Source organism: Garra rufa, chromosome 16 (genome assembly GCF_049309525.1).
Source record: "Garra rufa chromosome 16, GarRuf1.0, whole genome shotgun sequence".
NCBI lineage: Eukaryota > Metazoa > Chordata > Actinopteri > Cypriniformes > Cyprinidae > Garra > Garra rufa.
This window is the reverse complement of record NC_133376.1, coordinates 31,441,584-31,464,466: the sequence shown is the minus strand read 5'-3', so window position 1 is coordinate 31,464,466 and position 22,883 is coordinate 31,441,584. Positions and strand designations below refer to the sequence as shown.

The 22,883-nt window shown below is 35.3% G+C and overlaps 2 protein-coding genes across 2 annotated transcripts in view; both read right to left on the bottom strand.

Annotated features, from left to right (window-relative positions):
- The window catches only part of cyfip2 (cytoplasmic FMR1 interacting protein 2), a 38,894-nt gene extending 28,145 nt beyond the window's left edge, over positions 1 to 10,749 (bottom strand). The window contains exon 1 of the mRNA XM_073820105.1: positions 10,618 to 10,749. The gene's annotated coding sequence lies outside the window, so the exon portion shown is untranslated. The remainder of the gene's footprint in view (positions 1 to 10,617) is intronic.
- Positions 10,750 to 12,615: 1,866 nt separating this feature from the next.
- Positions 12,616 to 22,678, bottom strand: itk (IL2 inducible T cell kinase). The gene is made up of 17 exons (XM_073820499.1): positions 21,956 to 22,678; positions 21,679 to 21,783; positions 20,974 to 21,055; positions 20,724 to 20,846; positions 20,580 to 20,611; positions 20,246 to 20,397; positions 18,528 to 18,593; positions 18,373 to 18,427; positions 17,817 to 17,896; positions 17,573 to 17,718; positions 17,356 to 17,427; positions 15,862 to 16,030; positions 15,561 to 15,777; positions 15,416 to 15,480; positions 14,866 to 14,984; positions 14,602 to 14,759; positions 12,616 to 13,385 (listed from the first exon to the last, which is right to left on the bottom strand). Exons 1-17 carry the CDS (start codon positions 22,091 to 22,093, stop codon positions 13,317 to 13,319), a joined length of 1,848 nt encoding a protein of 615 aa, XP_073676600.1. The 5' UTR covers positions 22,094 to 22,678; the 3' UTR covers positions 12,616 to 13,316.
- Between the last annotated feature and the right edge of the window lie 205 nt (positions 22,679 to 22,883).

Sequence of the window (22,883 nt, the reverse complement as noted above, 5' to 3'; positions counted from 1 at the left end):
CACGGTTTTTCATGTTTTCCCTATGTATTTTGCCAATTTTTTTACACAATTGCATAAATTAAACAGCCAAAATTTGCAATTTACAGTTTTGTCTTGCTTTTCAAAGAAAAAAAAATCCAAAACAATTCCAAAACAGCAATTTAAAAATATTTAACACTGAACATTTTTAACATTCTAGTAGACATTATAGCCTACCAACAAAGGACAATTTAACTTAAAATTAAGTTAGTAAAATAATATTCTTTGGCCATTTTTAAGACCCCCTTCTTGAATCAGGCATGCATTTTTAATGTACAAATAAACGCAGCCTTGCTCAGCAAAGGAGAAAGTTATAATAAATGCATTAATAGAGCTGTTGTAATGATTGTTATCATTATTTTTGTGTTACCTTTTTATTTTATTTTACAGAACAACAGTAAAATTGCAATACTAACAGACTTTTATTTTGACAGAAACCTGAAAGAAGACCTCAGTACTACTTTTTGCTGACAGCAGCAGATTTATGAATGACTCATCACACAGATTTTCCTCGCGCTTTGAACTGTGGCTAAGCTTGTGCAGCGCTTTCACAATAAATACAGTTTTTTGGGTGTATGAATCTTACATAATATTCTGTAGTTTATTTACTAATGGTTTAAGGCCATTTCGCGATTTCAGTCATCATAAAGTAACCAGCAACAACCACCCCTTTCTCTTCTCATGGAAGACATGCAATGCAATACTAAACAGTCTTGTGCTGTCGGTGCTTGTAACGATTTTTGCATCTTTCTCTGACAGTTTTAAATGCTTCCACACTGCCGACATGTTTGCTGCATTAGTGCGCGCCTCTATTTGATCGAGTCACGTCATTCCTCTGTATAATTTCTTCGGCCTTTTGGTTGCCGAACGTTTGGTGCATCACTACTAGGCTCACCTTTGCTGAGGAGCATGAGAGAGGAGAACTGGTCAAAAGTTCACTTTAGTGATGAGAGCTAGTTAAATTTATTTGGGTCTGATGGGAAACATTTTGTTCGGCCTCAAACTGAGGAAAGACTGAAGCACAAGTGCGTAAAGAAGTCAGTGAAAGGTGGAGGAGGAAGTGTGTTGGTTTTAGGGTGTGTTTTCTGCAGCAGGAGTTGGGCCTTTTACACAGATACATGGCAGGGTGAATGCAAATGTTTATCAGAACCTCCTTTAGCAACATGCAGTTCCTTTCCTGCAAGCATCTCCCAATCAGCCTGCAATTGTCATGCAGGACAATACTCCCGACACACTGCTAAATGGATAAAGCAGTTTCTTGGTGCTTAGAACATTGAAATAATGAATAATGACTAAGAAACTCACTACAGTTACCAAACTATGGAAGAGAGTAGAAGAGTGGACCAATATCACATCAGCGCAGTCTAAAGAACTAGTGACGTCCTGCAGCCGCAGATGTGCTGAAGTCATTTAAAGCAAGGGCCTCTACACTTCCTACTAATTTCTGACAGCTGCAACCCTCCAGAATTTTAGTTGCCATCTTCTTTTGTGCTACAGTGGTTACTGTACTCTCATTTCGATCAGTACGTTATCCACAAAATAAAGGTTTTTGTTAAAATGCCTTGAATATTTTGTCAAACATGTTAGTAGAACAGTGGTATACCTACAACCAATAATCCTTCAAATGATTTGAGTGATGAAGATTAACAATATTTAAATAAATGTATTTGTAGTTTGTTCTCTGCATTTGATCTCCACTGTACAATCACCAATTAATTTAGCTTTAAATAAGGTTTAAAATTGTATAGCAATTTCAAGATCACATGACCTAAGACATGACCTAATGTGTTTACATATAGAAGCCAAGATGGTAATTTTGATCAATTATTGTGTGAATTTGACTATCTGCAATAAGCCACAAATAAAAAAATGTGCTCTTTTTTGCGGTTTATTGCACATTAACAGTTTAAAATCACTTCAACATAACAATATAGTATATAATAGCTAAAAAAAACTATATGAAAGCAATTCATGAAATTAAATTACTACATTGTATAGAAGAACAAATCATTCAACAGACATTACAAAAAGCAGCTTCAGACGTCTGCTATTTCTGTTTTTTGTTTACGGTTACATTTCTCTCTTTTTTTAGTACCAAACAGACACAACACATTTTTAAAATGCAGTGTCAAGATAAAAATAGTTTATACAACATCTACAAATGCATCTCAAGACCTCTGCATTCTCAGGAAGTGTGATTTGGTGAGACGTATTGCCCATTTTAGACCTGAGGTTGACTTGACTTGACTTTGGCCTCACAAACACAATGCTTTGAATTAGAAGCTACTTCAACTGCTCCTGTGCAATATTGGAGCATTTGTGTATAAAACAATCTTGGGCAAACCTGTCAAAGAATATTTATTTATTTATTTATGGAGGATGACAATGCCAATAGATTTCTGCCCTCTTAAAAGTCATTAAAAAGAGGTCTTAAGATGTTTATGTATAACAAACACATAATTAATTTGCCAGAACATGTAACAAGAAGTGGCCTGTCTGCCATCTGTCCAAGAAGGAGGCTGATTGTCAATTTTCACCTTCATCAAAGCTTGACAGAGCAGCTGAGAGGAAGAGAGATGGCCTGTGGTCACCATGAGATTAAATATGGAGCCTATATAGAACAAAGGCTCTCTTATGAGTAACAGATACAAACAGGAACTAAGTGGAAATTTTGAAGTGTGAACAACGTACAGTAAGAGAGAAAAATGATGATGCATCATAGCAACAACACACAGAGTGAAGACTACTCACTGCGCAAACAAACAAAAAAAACATTGCAATTTGTCTGCACTCTAGCGCCATCAAATGCAATTGGAAAAATAACGAATTTTCCAAAAGGTTTTTGGGCAAATGGGATATGAGTATTTTAATATCAAACAACAACTTTAATATGCACTTTCGACAGGTTTTAGTGGGTTGAACCCTCTGTCAGTTTCAGGTGGTTGGTGGTAACAGCAGAATCACATGATGGAATAACTGTCTCAGACCTCTCACAGTAGGTCAGGGTGGGAACGGCACTTGTCTGCAACGCTGAAGGCCACAGAAGGGGCAACATCAGGTCTTCACAAGCACAAGCTTCATCTAGTCCAGAGATGTATGCCAAGTCAAATCAGTCAAAGTCATGTTGTTGAGTTAGTACGTGGTGAAAGCTACAAGAAACAACTTAATGGAACAGCTCATTGTTAATATGTCACTTGCCTTTTTTCTTTTACAGGTCACTAACAAATGCATGCTGATACGCTCTACAACATTTTAACAATACAGATTCATCTGCTCCTCTAAAATGGGTGTGGTTTCCTCTCAGCATTTATAATATCTCACAATGTCGTGCAACTATGTACTACGGGAGTTTTCATTTAGACAACAGCAGCAGCTCTAAAGCTCCTATTCAGCTTAGCTGCTTCTGCAAAGCTTGTTTAACTTCTGTACTGAAAGAAAAACTAGCAAGCCATTGTTGTAACAAAACGGTCATCCTTTGAAATACGATCTCCATTAGGACCTCAAGCAATCTCATTGGCTCAGATAACTTAATAGGTACTCTCTTTAGCGTCTGATAATAATTCCTACTAAATCACAATATATGTCATTTGAACTGCTTCGTAATGAGCATTATTGTCTGTTTTAGTTAGCTTAAAGGTTGTATCAGTGATTCTAGGCTGAAACATAAAGTGTCACTTTCATCTGACCTTTCTTCATGATCCACTCGCTCCAATCGGTGCTACCAACGATTCCACAGCAAAACAAACAGTGTTCCAACCAATCACCGTCAGGGGGTTGGTGTTGTGGACTTTCGCTCTGCCTCCCTCACATCCCTGCACCAGTAGGAAAGTTCACAACACCAACCCCCTGACGGTGATTGGTTGGAACACTGTTTGTTTTGCTGTGGAATCGTTGGTAGCACCGATTGTTTTTTTGGCATATCTCGGACCCTAGGCTGACCACAGAGACGCGTTTTTTTTACAGACAATTTATGAGGCAGGCAGCGAGCGGATCGTGAAGAAAGGTCAGCTGAAAGTGACACTTTATGTTTCAGGCTTGAAATCGCTGATACAACCTTTAAGAACTAGCACAGCATACAAATAACAAATTAGCCTGATAACTTATACTACACATCTACACTTGGCCTACTTGTACTCACTCATGTCTTTAATGTAACTATATAAAATATCCAAATATTTAATTCATTTTCATTATTTGTTTAGTTTTATTCAAGCGTGAAACCCTATTGTAATTGTTTGAATGGCCAAGGATCAGCAATCTTTACATGATCGAGTAGACCAATCCGTAAGTCATAGAGACTTGAAACTTGGAGGGATGGTAGTACTCACACCATTTACAACGTCATCAAGGCTTGCCCCAATCGGCCTGACAGGGGTGCTACAGCAGTCAAAAGTACGAAATCACTCATAAATCCTAAATGGTTTGTTCCAGGCTCAAGTGTTGTATGTCATTGGAATCTTTGGCTCATGCTGGACAAAACTCATGGATTTGTCCGTCACTCAAATTTTCGGGTATTTTGCATTTTATGAACAACCTACTTTTACAACTAGTCCTATATTTTTCACCTGATCAGAACCAAACCACTGCAGGAAGATTCTCTGGAGACCAAATATCTATAATTTCAACTCTCCGTCGCAAAGAGATGCCAAAATGTTTAAAAGAAGCAGCACCGACTGTACTGTACTAAAACGGCTATATCTTTTGAACGGAATAATATATCTTAGTCAAACTCACAACACGTACATGCAAGAGCTGAATCTGAGGTCACATGAAAAAAAGTCATGGAGCTTGGCCACTTGGTGGTGCTAGAAGAGGGAAATAACATAAAATTTGGCGACAAGTACGCAACTGTTTGTCCTTTTAATGTGAAAATTGGTACACATTGTCTTGGTCCAAAGGGACCATAGGCAGATGAAATTTAAGCACCTATTAGACAAGGTTAATAGAGGCCGATCGGAACAAAACTCGGTAGGCCTGTTTGACTCATGGCCCTAAAGGTCTGTGAAAAATTTAAAAGAAATCGGCCACTGGGGGATATTTTGATGACATGACAGACCTCCTTGTTCCTAACAACTTTGCCTTATGAACCACTGATGTCGATCAAACCGTTAATTAAATGATTGAGAAAATATTAAAAATCTACTTTTGTGAACTAGCCCTAGGTTTTTTGCTCAATCTGTAAAAAACACTGCAGTACAATTCTCTGGACTCTCAAAGTAAATGATTATCAAAGAAATGTTGAAATTTACCCTTTGAGAAGCTATAAAGGGGTCCTTTATAAAAGGGGCCTGTCCAATTATACCCATAATAAAGCCTAAATGAAAACTCAAATCTGCACCAAACCTGGTGAGCACACGAGACAGTTGATTCTAAACAAGCATGCAGAGTTTTAGACAGATCAGACCACAGCTGGCACTATAAATTATCTGGATTTGTCAAAATGCTTTTTAATCAGTGATTTAGGTTTTTACAAGCTTGAGAAATAATATGTAATGTATTTTATCATATGTGCTTAAATGCCTTAGGGTGCTTGAACCCAGGTAATCGCTACTCGCAGCCAGACTTTTATTTATTATAATGAATTAAACTTTACAAATATTCTAAAATATTTTGCATCTAAAAGTGAAGATGGAAGTAATTCAAAACTCTTCCCCCTTTTACAACAGAACCATTAACTACAAACTTAAGTACAAAACGTGTTTTGCAGCCAGTTACCACAGTGTTGATAGCTGCAATGAAAACATACCAAACCATGACTTTTAAAACTGAGATATGTAACAATTTAACAAATGCATTTGCAATATATATTAAGAAATTACATGATAAAGATTTTAAATTACTGTCATTTGTGTATTCTTGATGGAAACCTTCTTTACAAAAGAACCCAATTTTTCACACCATATTGCTGCCTTCAGATGCAGCATACTTGTCATCATGGAACCACATAAGTGACTCATTTGAAAGACTCTACACAGGCAGCAGCACGTAAATACTCTGCTTGAGAGAAACTCGCCTCACAACTGAATGCACAATCACACATAGCTAGTGTAAAATCATTTAGTTGGAATGACTTTTTATGATCATCTAATAAAAAAATGTTAATACACACTTCATAAAACTGATCATATCTAACTGTCATATTTAACAACCAGAGCTGGTCTGCATCAGAACAAAAATAAAAAAAGCGGATGTACTTTAAGCCCTGGGGGTTTCTGCACATTTTAATTTGTTGAAAAGGATCACGTGAGGTGGCGTGAGACATGTTCAGACTGATAACAACCTCAGAGCTGAATCATTGTCATTCAAAAAGGGACTCTTGGAAAAAAAAACATTCATGATAGCACCACGTTCCAAGAGGAAAAAGTGATCTGACAGGGAGAAAGAGGTAGACACTGCTCCTGTGGGAAAGGATGTTGAGATACTAGAATAAACTTTCTCACAATGGCTGACTCCCATTATATGGTGGGGTGCACGGTCTACATTCCTATATGTTAAGTGAGCATGACAAAATCGCACCACCACTGACATAAAAGCATTCAATACTACAAACGTGATCAAGAGTACCAATTCTCAACATTTTTGACTGTCCACAACAAAATATAAAGGCCCCATATTTTATCTACATGTTTGTGACTTACTCTATCCACTTTTTCTTTCAATGAGAAATAATGAGAAGAATATCAATGTGCAGTAAACGGTAAACTGTTTGCACTAATTAAAATAATACATTACAATAATATGGTAAGACAAACCAATTTACAATATTAAGCAGCAAAATGAGCCCTTTTGTACAGCTAAAAATAGCTGGATATTTTGATTTTTGATATTTTTACTCTCAATATCAACCTGATAATAAATTTTAGACCTTACATAGAACTTTATATAAAGCTTTTGTCTTTTTTTTTTTATTATTTTCATTAATCTTGAGGCCCTGCAGCTAAGAACCACTGGTCTAGCCACATACAAAAGGTCTAGACACCAAAAGGTCGTATAAGAGCTTCCACCGCTGAAAGAGCGTCACATTTGGGTCACACCACTCGGTAGGACATCATACTCCCGCCCTCTCTGCAAGCCTTGAGCTACAATTACTAGACAGCCAGGCAGGACGTGTAATTGATGGCTGACTGAAAGATTCTCCCTTACGTACAGAAGGGATACACTGAAACTACATGCTTTCACACATACTCTGGACTGTTCATGATTGCATCATTTACTTGTAATTTCCTGAGATGAGAAAAAATGAGGCTACGTGGTTGATGTAGTTAGGCATGCATCATTTCCGTCAGCAGGTGAAACGGTTTCATTATGAGTGCTGTACACCATGCATTTTAACACATTACATTTGCAGGTAAAAATAATATGAATGGTTTTTCATCTGTATTCAGTGACAATTAATCATTAAGTTTACAAAGTTCTCTCAAGAGTATTTGATTAGTAAAAAAATATGTTTGTACAATAAAGGTCCACTGAAGTGCTTTGAAACACAGCGTTATTTTATGTGTGGACATAATTTCAACTGAAACGGGAAGACAGGGTGTGACATATCAAACAGTCCCACCGCCTTTTTTTAAATAGCCAATAACGTTTCGTTTATATCACAGCATGGGCCAGAGCTGTTGAGCTTGGTAAAGCCGCATTTGACACCGTATTACAGCCACAATCTCATCCATATCACTATAAAATAAAGCATTCTGTATAGAATTCAAATAGGTCTCATATGTTTTGTAGTCTGTGCCAATTCGTTCAAAAGATATGCTTTGGAGCAGACTGTGTGCATTGTGGTGGTTCGCGTGATATTTACACTGTCTGAACTGTTCCCTATCCCCTCCCCTATATAGTGCACTACGTGCCATTCACTGTACAGGAAATGCTAACTCTGTGAACAAGTGACCGATTTCAGCTGCAGCTTCAGCGTGTAGGGGGTGGGACGCTTCAGATTTTAAAGAGCATTTAATTGGACGGAAAGTTTGATGAGAAGCTAAAGTGCAGGGTGATCAAAATCGCTGATCCATTTTGGTGGAAGTTTATATAGTGCTTATATCTTCTAAATGTGATTTTTTTTTTCATTGTTTTTGAGCACACTAGCTTAAGATAACCTTAAAGGGATAGTTCACCCAAAAATAAAATTAGATGTTTATCTGCTTACCCCCAGGGCATCCAAAATGTAGGTGACTTTGTTTCTTCAGTAGAACACAATTTGATTTTTAATTTTAACCATTGCAGTCTATCAGTCATATAATGACAGTCAATGGGAACCACGGCTTTGAGAGTCAAAAGACAAACCAAATTAAACCCTGCAGCTCGTGACAATACATTGAGGTGTTAACACGGGAAACAATCAATCTGTGCAAAAAAATGAACAGTATTTATATCATTTTTTACCTCTGATCCAACTGTCCTAACTAAGCACGTTTACAACAGCTGGTGCGTGACGCGTCAAAGTTGGGAGTCTGTGAAAAGTCAACGCTCCTGGATGAGTTCACGCAAGCAAACGTAATATTTTAGTTTTTAATCGGTTGCAACAATATGGATAAGCACAAGTAATTACCATTTTGAGTAGCCATCGTACCCACAATCTCTGTGCACTGTGTAAACAATGAGTGACGTATACGCATGACGGATCGCTTCCGAAAAAATTATATAAATACTGTTTCATTTCTTGCACAGACTGATTGTTTCGTGTCTTAGAACCTCAGTGTATCGTCACGAGCCGCAGGATTTAATTTGGTTTTGTCTGTGTATGTTTTTTGACTCTCAAAGCCGTGGACACATTGACTGCCATAATATGACCGTCAGACTGCAACGGTTTGAGTTCAAAATCTGCCTTTGTGTTCTATTGAAGAAACAAAGTCACCTACATCTTGGATGCCCTGAGGGTAAGCAGATAAACATCAAATTTTCATTTCTGGGCGAACTATCCCTTTAAGGCTAACATATTTACACTAAAAGCCAAAAAACTTCCATTTTGATTTCATAAGGACTTTAAAGGGTTTGTTAACCCCGAATTAAAATTTTGTTGGTAATCACTCACCCTTCTATCGTTCCAAACCTGTATGACCTTTGTTTATCTTCAGAACACAAATTAAGATGTTTTTGATCAAATCCGAGAGCTTTCTGACTCTGCATAGACAGCAAGGGTCCTACCATGTTTAAGGTCCAAAAAGGTACCAAGAACATCAACAAAATAGTACATGTGACATTTGTGGTTTAACCGTAATTTTAGGAAGCCACGAGAATACTTTCAGTTGCGGAAAAAAATCTAAAATAACAACTTTATTCAATGATTCTTCTCTTATGCGTCACTCTAGTGCCCTTTTAGAGAGTTTAATTTTTTACGCAATAAAAAGTATTTTGTCGATTGATGATGTTGTTCTTGGTACCTTTCTGGACCTTGAACGTGGTAGGACACTTGCTGTCTATGCAGTGTAAGAAAGCTCTCGGATTTCACCAAAAATATCTTAATTTGTGTTCAGAAGACGAACCAAGGTTTGGAACGATGTGAGTGAAATTTTCATTTTTGGGTGAACTATCCCTTTAAGACTGAGGTAAAATAAATGGCCCTGGAGGACTTCAGTTTTAATTTTATGCAAATAAAACTGACAGATGGCTGCATTATGAATCTATACAATGAAAACATCACTCAGAAACAAACCGGTAAAAGATATAAAGAGCTAATTGAGAAAGAAAAACAGAGTATGTAAGAGTATCTATATAAATTAACTTCGATTGCAGATTAATACGTGAAATAATTAAATATTTTAAATCATATCAATATTTTATGTTCCTGTTTTTTTTATTTCATATCTAGCAATGTAATAAGTAGGATGTCGTACAACAAGCTGTCATTACCTCACAATATCGTTTATTATGTCCCCCAGGCTGCAAATAATCATTTAGAAATTACATTAACGTTAACGTTACACCTCAGACATGTTCACTTAACCTAATTTCCCTACATAAAAACCCAAAATATAGGTCCTTAATCATAACATAAGCACAACCCATCCACGCATATAAAGGAAAAAACTAGAAGTAGTCATTTAATGTGTCATACAGCGCATTTCTTAATCATCAAAGGCGTCAAAATAACGGTTCGGTTGGCAATAACCTAGCAACAGCCCTCAGCCACCGGACACCAGCAGCACGAACACACTCGACAGCTCGGGGAAGGAATGGATATAAACATCCCAAAATGTATTTACGATGGAACGACACGACACTGACAGTTAAGTAATCGAACTGTGCACTAATGTAAACAAATATAGATAAAGCGCGTTAACGTTGTATCACATATGAGATGTGTGAAATACGTGCGCGCGCACCCCCCTCACCCCACCCATAAAGCGAAGAGATGCTATCAGCACTTCCATCATAATGAACCATATTCACCAAATTAGTGTAAAACGCCCCCAAACGCGAAGATAAAGGCGGCTGGCTTGAAAAACACACACAGGCCAAGCTCTTTTCGTTGTGAAAATATGACTGAGCATCATATTGGGGAATAACGTTACACGAGCAGGTTGGTGCCATCATCTTTCGCGCACCGTCGAGCGAGCTCTCTCATCTCTGTAATTCATGAAAATAATCACGTTCACCTACCTGCTAATTGCATGTCCGCTCTTAAACTAACGGGCGGTCAGTGTAAAGCGGGGAGAAACTGTGTGAAATAGCGTTTGCTCGGTGTAGTAGAATTGATGCTCTGGGTTCGGTCTCTATCCGCTAATCCACCCCACACAAAGAGCAGAAAATGGCTGCAAGTGCATGCTCTTAAAGAGACAGGCTCCCATTTAAAACAGCATCTCTGCTGTGAGTCATCAGTTTGCATAGTCGATTTTTAAACCGGTTCGAGTCGTGGATTTATTTTTGTATGATTATGAATAAAGTTAAAAGAATAAGTGCAAATTCTAACCTGTTTTCTACGTGTATGCTTGGTTATACATTTGCATTGACTGCTGTACTTCTGACCCACTTAGCACTCTTATCACTGTGGTAGATTTATATTGTTATGAACAATGACGGTTTAAGTTTATAGGAATATACTATGGTGTATTTACTGATAACATTTTTATTGTAAGCCAATGCAGTTTAAGTCAAAAGTTTACATACACCTTACAGAATCTGCAAAATGTTAATTGTTTTACCAAAATAAAAGGGATCAAAATGCATTTTATTTTTTTTATTTAGTACTGACCTGAATATGATATTTCACATAAAAGATGTTTACATTAGTCCACAAGAGAAAATAATAGTTGAATTTATTAAAATGACCCTGTTCAAAAGTTTACATACACTTGATTCTTAATACTGTGTTGTAACCTGAATGATCCACAGCTGTTTTTTTTTTTTTTTTGGTTTAGTGAAAGTTGTTCATGAGTCCCTTGTTTGTTCTGGACAGTTAAACTGCCCGCTGTTCTTCTGAAAAAAATCCTTCAGGTTCCACAGATTCTTTGGTTTTTCAGCATTATTGTGTATTTGAACCCTTTCCAACAATGACTGTATGATTTTGAGATCAATCTTTTTACATTGAGGACAACAGAGGGACTCATATGCAATTATTACAGAAGGTTCAAATGCTCACTGATGGTTCAAAAGGAAACATGATGCATTAAGAGCTGGGGTGAACAGAATAGAGATGAGTAAATTTTTCTTATTTTGCCTAAATATATATTTTTTTATTATAATATACTTACATGTTCTCCAGAAGACAAAATAAGTAAAATTTACCCTGATCTTCAAATTCCAAAGGTTTTCACCCCCGGCTCTTAATGCATCGTGTTTCCTTCTGGAGCATCAGTGAGCATTTGAACCTTCTGTAATAGTTGCATATGAGTCCCTCAGTTGTCCTCAGTGTAAAAAGATGCATCTCAAAATCATACAGTCATTGTTGAAAAGGGTTCAAATATGCAAAAGGTGCAAATCAAAGAATTTGTGGGACCTGAAGGATTTATCTGAAGAACAGCAGACAGTTTAACTGTTCAGGACAAACAACTCATGAACAACTATCACTAAACAAAAAAACACAGCTGTGGATCATTCAGGTAACAACACAGTATTAAAAATCAAGTGTATGTAAATTCAGCTATTATTTTCTCTTGTGGACTATATGTAAACATCTTTTATGTGAAATATCTTATTCATTATAATTAACATTTTGCAGATTCTGCAAGGGGTATGTAAATTTTTGACTTCAACTGTATATGCCTCTGGAATTGATTTTACCGTTATGAGGGCGTATTTTTCTAAAAACATAAAAGATGCCAGGAATATGGGTCTGTGACAAGGGGCCCACTAAGCTCTTATACTGTTGACCTTTTGTGCCCAGGTGTGTTTCTTTATTTCTCTGCATTCGTTTTAAAATTCTGAATTTCTTTCTGGAAACACATTAAATAAATATGCACTTATTTGGCGCTTATGGCCCCAGGCTGCCTATACAGTGAAAACAGGCATGCTGGAGTGTTTCCATTCAGTGCCGTTGTCACAGTAACCAGTGAAGGCATTTGTGTTTCTATGCACCAATTGGCAGTAACAGCAGGTCTGTATCATGTGCTTATATGTGCATGTTTGTTATAATAAACAGTCCATAGACTTGGTTTGTACAGTTGTTTTAATGATAAAATTTCACAATTAAGCTTAAATAGATTAGTATTACTAACTTCACTTTATTTAGAAAATTGTGAGATTTTTGTGCACAGAGCCTTATGCAAACAAAGAAAAGTATTACTGAGACAATTAGTACATGGATGTAAATGCAAAGTTTTGTGGAATACACTGCAAAAGTATTACACTAATAAGCAACTACTGGTGTTAAAAAAACATAGCTCATGTGTGCCTCCTAAGGGACAGATTTGTGTTTGCAGAAGTCAGGAAAAATACAATTCAGTGACATAATGTGAAAAAATGATGAAAATAAGAATATGTGTAATAAATAAAATATACAAATAAATACAATATGTGATTTGTACTATATACAGTATTTTCATTTAAAGGGATAGTTCACCCAAAAATGAATGTCTGTCTTTATTTATTCACTTTTATGACTTAGAATCTATTTTATATCATATAGCTTCAGAACAACCAAAATATAGTTCACAAGTCAAAACCTAACACATTTTAGAGTGCCTTTTTTCTATTTGGTCAATACGACCTTTCATATATGGAAAACTGCTATGCAAAAACTCTTGTCCTTTAATTCCATAAAAAAAACCTGTCAGTTATTGACAGTTATTAAATAATGACATAATGTTCTTTTTTGAATGAGATATCCCTATAATTCAGTAAAGGGAAGGGTGCGATCTGGATCAAGGTTCTTGCTCAAGGCAGCCCAGTTCATGCAGGAGCAGAGCAAATGAGGGGCGATCCTCAGGTTTCTGTTAAACAAACATTGTTGTGTTTATGTTGCTGTGGCAATAATGACACCAACACGTTGCATAGACAAATAACTAAATACACAGATCAGGATACAGAAACATCACTTGACTGAATTACATGAGTAACAAAAGACACAGTAGGAAGGATTAGTAATAACAAATACAACACATAAAAACACATTACATAATCTACCTTTAAAATGTAAAAAGAAAAAAGTCATTAAAGCAAAAAAAAGAACATGAGTAACTTCCTTAGTATGTCCTATTCGTGAGAATGAGAACAGGATTTTTCAGTAAAACCACCTTTATGGGGATGACGTTATATTTGATTAATATTCAAATCTACTAATGATTCAATGATAGTTTGTTAAGATGTTTTACATACTTGAACGTTTATGGACTGGAAAGGTTTTTGGACAGAGGGCTGTATCTTCTGCTCACCAAGCCTGTGTTTATTTGATCCAAAATACAGCAAAAGCAATAATATTGTGAAATATTTTTACTATTCAAAATTACTGCTTTCTATTTTAAAATATTTTCAAATGTAATTTATTCCTGTGATCAAAGTTACTAATTACTCCATTAATATTCTAATATGCTGATGTGCTTTGAGAAGAAAATAACCAAGAAACATTTATTATTATTATCAATATTTAAAACTCAAAAAAGTTGAGGTTTTTTTTGATGAATAGAAAAATCCAAAGATCATAAGAAATTAAAAGCTTTTGTAACATTATATTGGCGTCAAAATATAAATATATTGTCTTTTTTGAGGAAAGAAATGATAGAAATGAATACTTTTATTTAACAAGGATGCATTAAATTGATCAAAAGTGATGAAAAATGACATTTTTATTTTTACAAAAGATTTCTATTTCAGATAAATGCCGTTCATCTGAACTTTCTATTCATCAAAGAAACCTGACTGAAAAAAGCTACTATTAATAATAATAAATGTTTTTTGAGCAGCAAATCAGAATATTAGAATGATTTCTAAATAGATTTTTCTAAAAGCTTTGAAATCACAGTAATAAATAACATTTTAAAATATATTTAAACAGAAAACTATTAATTAGTTATTTTAAATAGAATTTTTTTTTTTCAAATTTGTAATGTTTTTGCTTTACTTTGGATCAAAACAATGCAGGCTTGGTGAGCAGAAGACACGTACTGTCCAAAAACTTTTGACTGGTAGTGTATTTTACGGTGGACTCACCTCTTTCCAGCTCCACTGCATTAACTCGTACACACTCTGTGGACAGAGCCGGGGTTTCAGGAGCCGTTGTCCTGCATTTAGGGTCTCCACTACCTCTGCATTACTACGGCTATCATAGGGCATTCGGCCCTCACTGTACACCTCCCACATGAACACACCTGCGAATCAGACATAAATATGTATTTAGATCAAATATGTGGATAAAGGTGAACATTGATTCATTTTTCTTATTAACAGTGTCTCAGTGGATCAATATGGACTCACCAAAAGACCACACGTCTGATTTGCTGCTGTACTTCTGGAATTTGATCACTTCTGGAGAGGACCATCTCACTGGAAATTTGGACCCATAAGAACTGGTGTATTGATCATCTAGGACAAACCTGCAGATACAGGTGGGAATTTTACATTACATTTAAGTCTTAAAGGGATAGTTCAGTCAAAAATGAAAATACTGTCATTAATTACTCACCCTTATGTCATTCCAAACCCATTTGTTCATCTTCAGAACACAAACAAAGATATTTTTGATTAAATCTGAGAGCTTTCTGACCCTGCATAGATAGCAACGCAACATAATCATTGAATAAAGTTGTTATTTTTGTTTTCTTTGCACACAAAAATTATTCTCTTTTCAGCCGTGTTGCTCTCGAATTTCATCAAAAATATCTTAATTTGTCCTCCGAAGATGAATGAAGGTCTTACAGTGTGGAATGGCATGAGAATGAATAATATACATTATAATAATAAACAGTATTTAAATTTTTGGGTGAACTAATGTTGGTCTCTGCAATACTGAGGCGCTGCTACTCACCTTGTCATTCCAAAATCTGCTATCTTCACCACATTATTCTCAGTAACCAAACAATTTCTTGCAGCCTGTTAAATAGGAAGATTTCAGAACAAATTGTCCCCAAAAATCAAGAAATTGACACATCAAAGACCCTGTTTACACTTACCAAGTCTCTGTGGATGAAGTAAGAGCTTTCCAGGTAGGCCATCCCCTCACTCACATCCAAACACATCCCCAGCAGGACCTCCTGGGAAAAACTGCCTTTTCTGGCACGCAAGAACTCTGTCAGGCAGCCGTGCTCCATGAATTCAAATACCAGATAAATGGGTGAGCGCTGAGTTACCACACCATACAACTGGACCAGCTTATTGTGGGACAGTTTCCTGTGGAGACAGACAATGAGTGATGTAATAAATTCATGGTACACTTTTGATCCATACACAGTCATGTCCTTTGCTCACACTCACATCATCACTTGTGCTTCCTCCTTGAATTCTTCCTCAGACATAAAACCCTCTCGGACAGTCTTAACTGCCACCTGCCGGTCTTTCCAGCTTCCTTTCCAAACCAAGCCAAACTGCCCGCTGCCCAGTTCCTCACTTAATGTTAGCTCATCAGGGTGAATCTCCCATTTATCTGTAAAGCAGACAGATTTTGTTACGCCTTACAAAGTGGTTATAATTTAGTCAAATGTTTGGGGCCTGTAGGTTTTTTTTATGTTTTTGTAAGAAGTCTCTTAGGTGTAACAAGACTTTAGTCCAGTGAAGTTTTGATAGTGACGTCTTCGGTTTTTTGTGTGTTTTCCCATAATATTGTCACTATCGTAACAGTCATAACCAAAATACGTCATCATTGTTTTGGTAGTGACAAATGGGAATACATAATCCTTTATTTGGGAGAAATAAACAAAATCCTAGTACAGTTACTGTGGAAGAAAAATTCATTTTACTTATCATATATGCTTATGAAACACTGTGTAAGTTTCTGCTTTATCTAAACCTGCTCTGAAGATGTCATGAGGTAAAGGTATCAGGGCCCCAAAACATAAAGATTTGAGTCTTGGGAGTATGATATAGTACAATGTGTTTCTCTGTTTCCTTACTATGTGTGGAAAATTACCGGCTGTTAGGAGATGTAACCTTGAAGACTAGGGAAGAGAAATAAAAGTGGAGGAAACAGTTCCTTCTTTGTCACACTCTGCAAGAAATAAACCTTTGAAAAGACCCTAAGAGTGAATTTGTCTCTTATGCGATGAGAGTCGTTGGATTTTTGCCACGACAGTTACACAAATTGTTAGTATTTTAGTATGTTTTACTAACAAAGATGTCACTATCATTTTAAAATGAAGGTTAAAATTCGATAATGTGATTACCAAAGCATTACTGTCACTACCAAAAATGTACAGTCAAAAATAAAGTATACTGAAATATCAACTAAGATGTTATGATAGTGTATAGTTCAATGTATATTCAAACTAATGAATCCTTAACTTTGAAATTAGTATGATCAACTTTTTGCCTTTTACAAAGTAAAATTGGATTCAAAATACAACAAATCTCATAAATCACACTTGAAATATTGTTAAAATTGTAATTGTTATTGATTTATCTTTGAAAATGTTTTAATAATATAGAAAAAAATATATATTTACAAGTAAGATCTAAGCAAAATATGAATAGGTCAGTATTACCCTTCTTATTAAATTATATATAACTGTGTTTCAGTAGTAACAAATTTTAGAAGAGGACAAATATTCCAAAGCTTTCTGAAAATACAATATGAGAATTAACTGCACAATTACTAGAAATGTGTGCCTTGGACATTAATACAATTTGCATACATAGAAAATGTGTGGAAAAAGATGTTTTCCAACTCTGACTTTGAACCAGTTCTGTAGAATGACCCATTTATAGTATACACTTTAATACAACTCAAATTTTACTTGACAGATTATGGTTTACCTGATGACAACTCCTTGATCTTTGAGTTTGAGACATTTCTAGACACACAATGCCTCAATCTGGTTATTAAACCTGCCACAAAACAAGCACAGGACAAGTTGAAGAGACTTTACCAGACAGGCTTTACCAAATTTAAGATTTGAAAAGAAAGCAGTTTTAAAAGTAGTGCCTCTAACAAGTTAAGGAAACGCAAGAGGCAGTTGATTTTTCAGCTTACCTGCTGGATTGTGTTGATGATAGCGGATGAGTTCTGGAATGGTTGAGAACACGTATTTCTCAGCTAAGTAATACAAGACCTTTTCACCTTCTTTTTGTTCTTTAATCTGGTAGTGCTTAACTTGGGGATACTTCTCTCCATTAGTCCTGCAGATGAATGGCGTTCATTAAAAACTTCCAGATCAAATCATTTCTTTGTACGTGATTGTAAGTGCCAATAATTTCATAGCAAAGTAAGTGCTTACCCTGCAGCTCTGGAAAATATTGACACGGTGTATACACCTGGGTGTTTAGAGTCACGTACCATAAAACCCCCGTCCTTGTTCTGTAAAGAAAACCTTTAATGTTAACCATAAATATCAACACTCACCAATATACATACCATAAATGAGAACACATTTTTGTTTCATTCAACAGATGAAGTGCTAATGATAAATGCATCAGTGTATATGTTGTACTAATGCCTCTGTGGCAGATCTGACAGATGCTTTAAATCTCACGTGTAGGTCTAAGATCTCTCATATTTAAAACATAACTTGTAAGATTGTCGTGACAGGAAACGCAGCAACCACATTCTGGTTTAAGGGCTGTAGATTTGTGTTTGAACTCTGCATGCTTTTGCCTGCACCATCTGCAGACGTTGCTCTTGCAGGTTTGCAGGAACCCTAACTTTTTGCAATGCCCGAAAACTGTGAAAATGTACTGAAGGGGCATGACATAAGTGTCTAACAAAGTCAGAGTTTATGGGTATCTGACCTAATGACAATGGAAACATTTATTAACATTATAACGGTCATTTACCTCTCTCATTAGCAAGCTCTCTGCCTCGGTCCGAGTTACGTCCTTATTGTACCATCTATAATCCACAAAGCATTGGACAAACCAAAACCATTACTGTATGCTTAATTAAGCATTGATTATGAGCTCAAGACATTTACATACACAAAAGAACTTACTCAAATTTCTCAATGTTGTTTGTTAATTTTTCTGCGATATATATGCACGGCACCGTGCCAACATTTCTGTAAAAGGAGAGAAGAGAGCAAAAAAAAATTTACAAGACACTTGCATTTTTCTAATTGCTACAATTTTTGCAACTTCATAGAAAAGGTGCTATATAAATCACTATTTCCATCGTTGTTTGTTTTTTTAGACAAAGTGTATTTTTAGTACATTAACATATAACCTCGGCTGGGCAAAATAATAATCATAGTCATATAGAAGTTTTCTTTTTTTTATTTATTTACACACTGATGTTTAAAATTTTTAGATCAGTATGATTTTTTTAGTTTTTTTTTTTTAAATTGCTTATGCATATCAAGGCTGCTTTTATTTGATCAAAAATAATATTGTGAAATATTATTACAACTTTCTATTTTAATATACAATAAAATCTATTTTATTCCCGTGATCAAAGCTGAATTTTCATCAGCCATTACTCCAGTCTTCAGTGTCACATGATCCTTCAGAAATCATTCTAATATGCTGATTTATTATTAATGTTGGAAACAGTTGTGCTGCTTAATATTTGCTGGAACCTGTGATACTTTTGTCAGGATTCTTTGATTAATTAAATGTTTAAAAGAACAGCATTTATTTAAAATAGAAATATCTTTTCTTTCTTTTCTAATAATATACACTACCGTTCAATGGTTTGGGGTCACTACATTTTTATTCTTTCTCTTTTTTTTTAAAGAAATTAACACGTTTATTCAGCGAGGATATTTTAAACTGATAAAAAGTAATAGAAAAGATGTATATTGTTACTTGAAAATATTTCTATTTTAAATAAATGCTGTTCTTTTTAACTTTTTATTTAAAGAATCTTGAAAAAAGTATCACAGGCTGTTGCCAACATAGATAATTCTAATAATAAATCAGTAAATCAGTATGATTTCTGAAGGATCATGTGGCACTGAAGACTGAAGACTAAAATTTTACTTTGTATCATAGGAATAAATAATATTTTAAAGTACATTAACATAGAAACCATTTTTTTATATTGTAATAACATTTTGCAACATTACTATTTTTCTCTGTATTTGCTCAAATAAATGCAGCCTTGATGAGCATAAGAGACTTCTTTAAAAACATTATAAAGTATTTCACATTCCAAAAATGTTGTGTGTGTAAGTGATTTTTTAGTATAAAGGCAACACCTTTAGGTATCAAGGCTCATTTTCAAATGCGAGTAATTGTATATGGGGTCTTGTCGCTTTTAATATCTAAACTAGAACCAACGAAACAATACGCTTTTCATCATCAGCCTTGAGCCAAACATTTATAAACAGTTAAAATAAATTAAGCTGCTCAAATCAGTTTACTGCCAGATAATAGCATTTTATCATTTTGCTTATATAACACATTGTGAATGATGCTACAGGTAAATGATGCAATAATACACTCCTATTGTAACTGTTTAAATCTAAATCTTAAATCTAAGTATTTTCAAATGACTTTTTTTAGAGGAACGGATACTTAACGCTGAACTAGGTCACATCTATTTATCAATTTATCAAATGGGTTTTTGTGTCTGACAATCATGACGGCAAATGAAAAGGGTGTGGCATTTTGTTGAATGATCTTTAATTCTTTTACGTGTTTGCAATGTGTCAAACTTCGCAGTGGAAGGACAATTTTAGAAGGCATTATAAATAATTTAACTTATATTTACCCATCTTTGTCCTTAACAGTCCACCAGTTTGGTTCTGAACTGTCAACGACAAAATACTCGTTATCTTTATGCAGAGGCAGGTCTGTATCTTCCACAGGGCTGAAATTCCTTAAAGCCACGACAGTCCTCTCCTCTGGATCTGAAAATCGGCGCTAGTGGATAAATACAGACAGCTCAATTTACATCTCATCCAAATGCTGTCCTGATTATACTAAACAGCAAAGACAACAGAAACATTTGAATGATCTTAAACATTTGAAGCTATAAACCGAAATATAAATAAAACATATAAACATATAAGTCAGAAACTGTAAACAGAGATTGAACGACAAACCGTTGGATCTGGAGTTGGGGGAAGAGGTTTGGCTGTGGGATGAAATGAAACAGATGGAAAACGTTCATGTATGATGGAGTGACAATAATCTGATTTGATTTCAAATAAGCAGCTGTTAAATCTGTTTAACGTAAAAATATGCACCTCCATTGGGATAGTATTCACTGCATCCCGTCGCCAGCTTCTCGGTCTGATGACAACATCTCCATTTCCCTTCTGCCCAGAAGTCAGGATGGTACTTCAGAAATAAGTTGTTGTTTTGCGTCGCTTCATCGGTTGAAGAAATAACACAACATACAAAAGATAAAGATAAGTTGAAAAGTACTGAAATCAGACTAAGATCATATTTCACTTGTTTTTAAGATGTATATCACTTTCTGTAACAGCTGCTTACCTTCTTTCAGAGCTCTGACCCATTTTAACCTACAGTCGTTGTCTGGAGCAAACACATACAGATAGTAGCTGTCATGAGCGACCTGTCAATAAACAAAAACATATAAAATATATTGTTTATGCAATGTAAACAAAAATTGAAAAATTAAAGGTAGAATGTTTATTTTAGACATTTAGTAATACATTGACAGATATGTGACCCTGGTCCACAAACCCAGTCTTAAGTCGCTGGGGTATATTTGAAGCAATAGCCAAAAATCCAAAGTATGGGTCGGAATTATCGATTTTTCTTTTATGCCAAAAATCATTACGATATTAAGTAAAGATCATATTCCATGAAGATATTTTGTAAATATTCTACCCTGAATATTTTAAAACTTAATTTTTGATTACTGATATGCATTGCTAAGAACTTCATTTGTACAACTTTAAAGGCGATTTTCTCAGTATTTCGTTTTTTTGCACCCTCAGATTCCAGATTTTCAAATAGTGGTATCTCAAACAAATATTGTCCTATCCTAACAAACCATACATCAATGGAAAGCTTATTCATTTAGCTTTCAGATGATGTATAAATCTCAATTTTGAAAAATTTACACTTATAACTGGTTTTGTGGTCCAGGGTCACATATGAAGAAATATTAACATTATTTACAGAAGCTGTCTCCTAACAAAATGTTAAAGCAAAACTCCAGTTGATTCTTACCTGGAAAGGGTACTTGTAATCACAGGGAATGGGAACATCACTGCGAACGATTTCCACACACTTGATATGAGACAGTTCGATGCAGCCTTTCTGAGTTGCCTTTTTCTAAAGTAATATAAAAAATAAATAAATAAATAAATATATATATATATCAAATTTTTTTGTAACTTTTTAAAAAGGTGAAAAAGCCATTTCGCATCTACCAATAAGCAATTAATTTCCATACACTACATGGCAAACAATAACAGTTACAGTGTAACTAGGTGTGACTACATACCCCAGGACGTTGTTCAAAGTATGTCAGATCCTGTGTGTTTAAGACAAAAATCCTTTCTTTGTAATTGCACGGTGAAGTTCTTCTCTTCTGTTGTGATTTCTTGTACAGTGTTTCCTTGAGAATGACCCTTGGATACATGATGAAATCTGGATATTTAACTACCACATGGAAAGTTGACTCATGGCGAATGATGTGTGGCAATCACTAGTTATACACTTCTACAGCTTACACTGATGTATAAAGCATAGGTTTCCGGAGCTGATACTTTAGGTAAGCCACTTCCTGAGGTACTCTGCGCAAAATGAACTCCTAGGCAATCACATGCATGCACAACACACATACACATATATAGACACACACACATGCGGTTTCTCCTCCTTCTTTAAGACATTATTTAGAACGTTTATTAAGCTGTTTTTATTTTAATATTATACAGTTTAGCTGATTTCAATTGTTACTAGCCTTGTGGGAACATTTGTAACTGTCAGGTTTAGTTTGGTTTCTGTTCCTGGTTCAGGTGGCATTTGGTTTTCCCTGTGTCCCTATTGTTTAATAAAGAAGTTGCAAATAGACCCATATGTCGTTTTCTTTCTCTAAGTGGCACACTGTGACAGATACATCAATGTAAACAAAGCCTAAACATGAAAATGAGGATTCACTTTGCATTGCTTACATTTCCTCATGGAGTCAGTGGAAAGAGAAGACACATTAAAATGTTATCCTAGTGTAAAATTAGTGGTAATATTTTAAAGAACAGACATAAACTTGAAACTTGACATTACAGGTAAAGGGTTAAAAAATTCTCTAATCACAAACATTAATAAGGAAACCGCATCAGTGTGAAATAAACAGTCATGTAAAAAGTAGCTTAATTACTGTACGCATCTGCTATTGGCTACAACAAAGTATGAAATGAGATGAGACTATT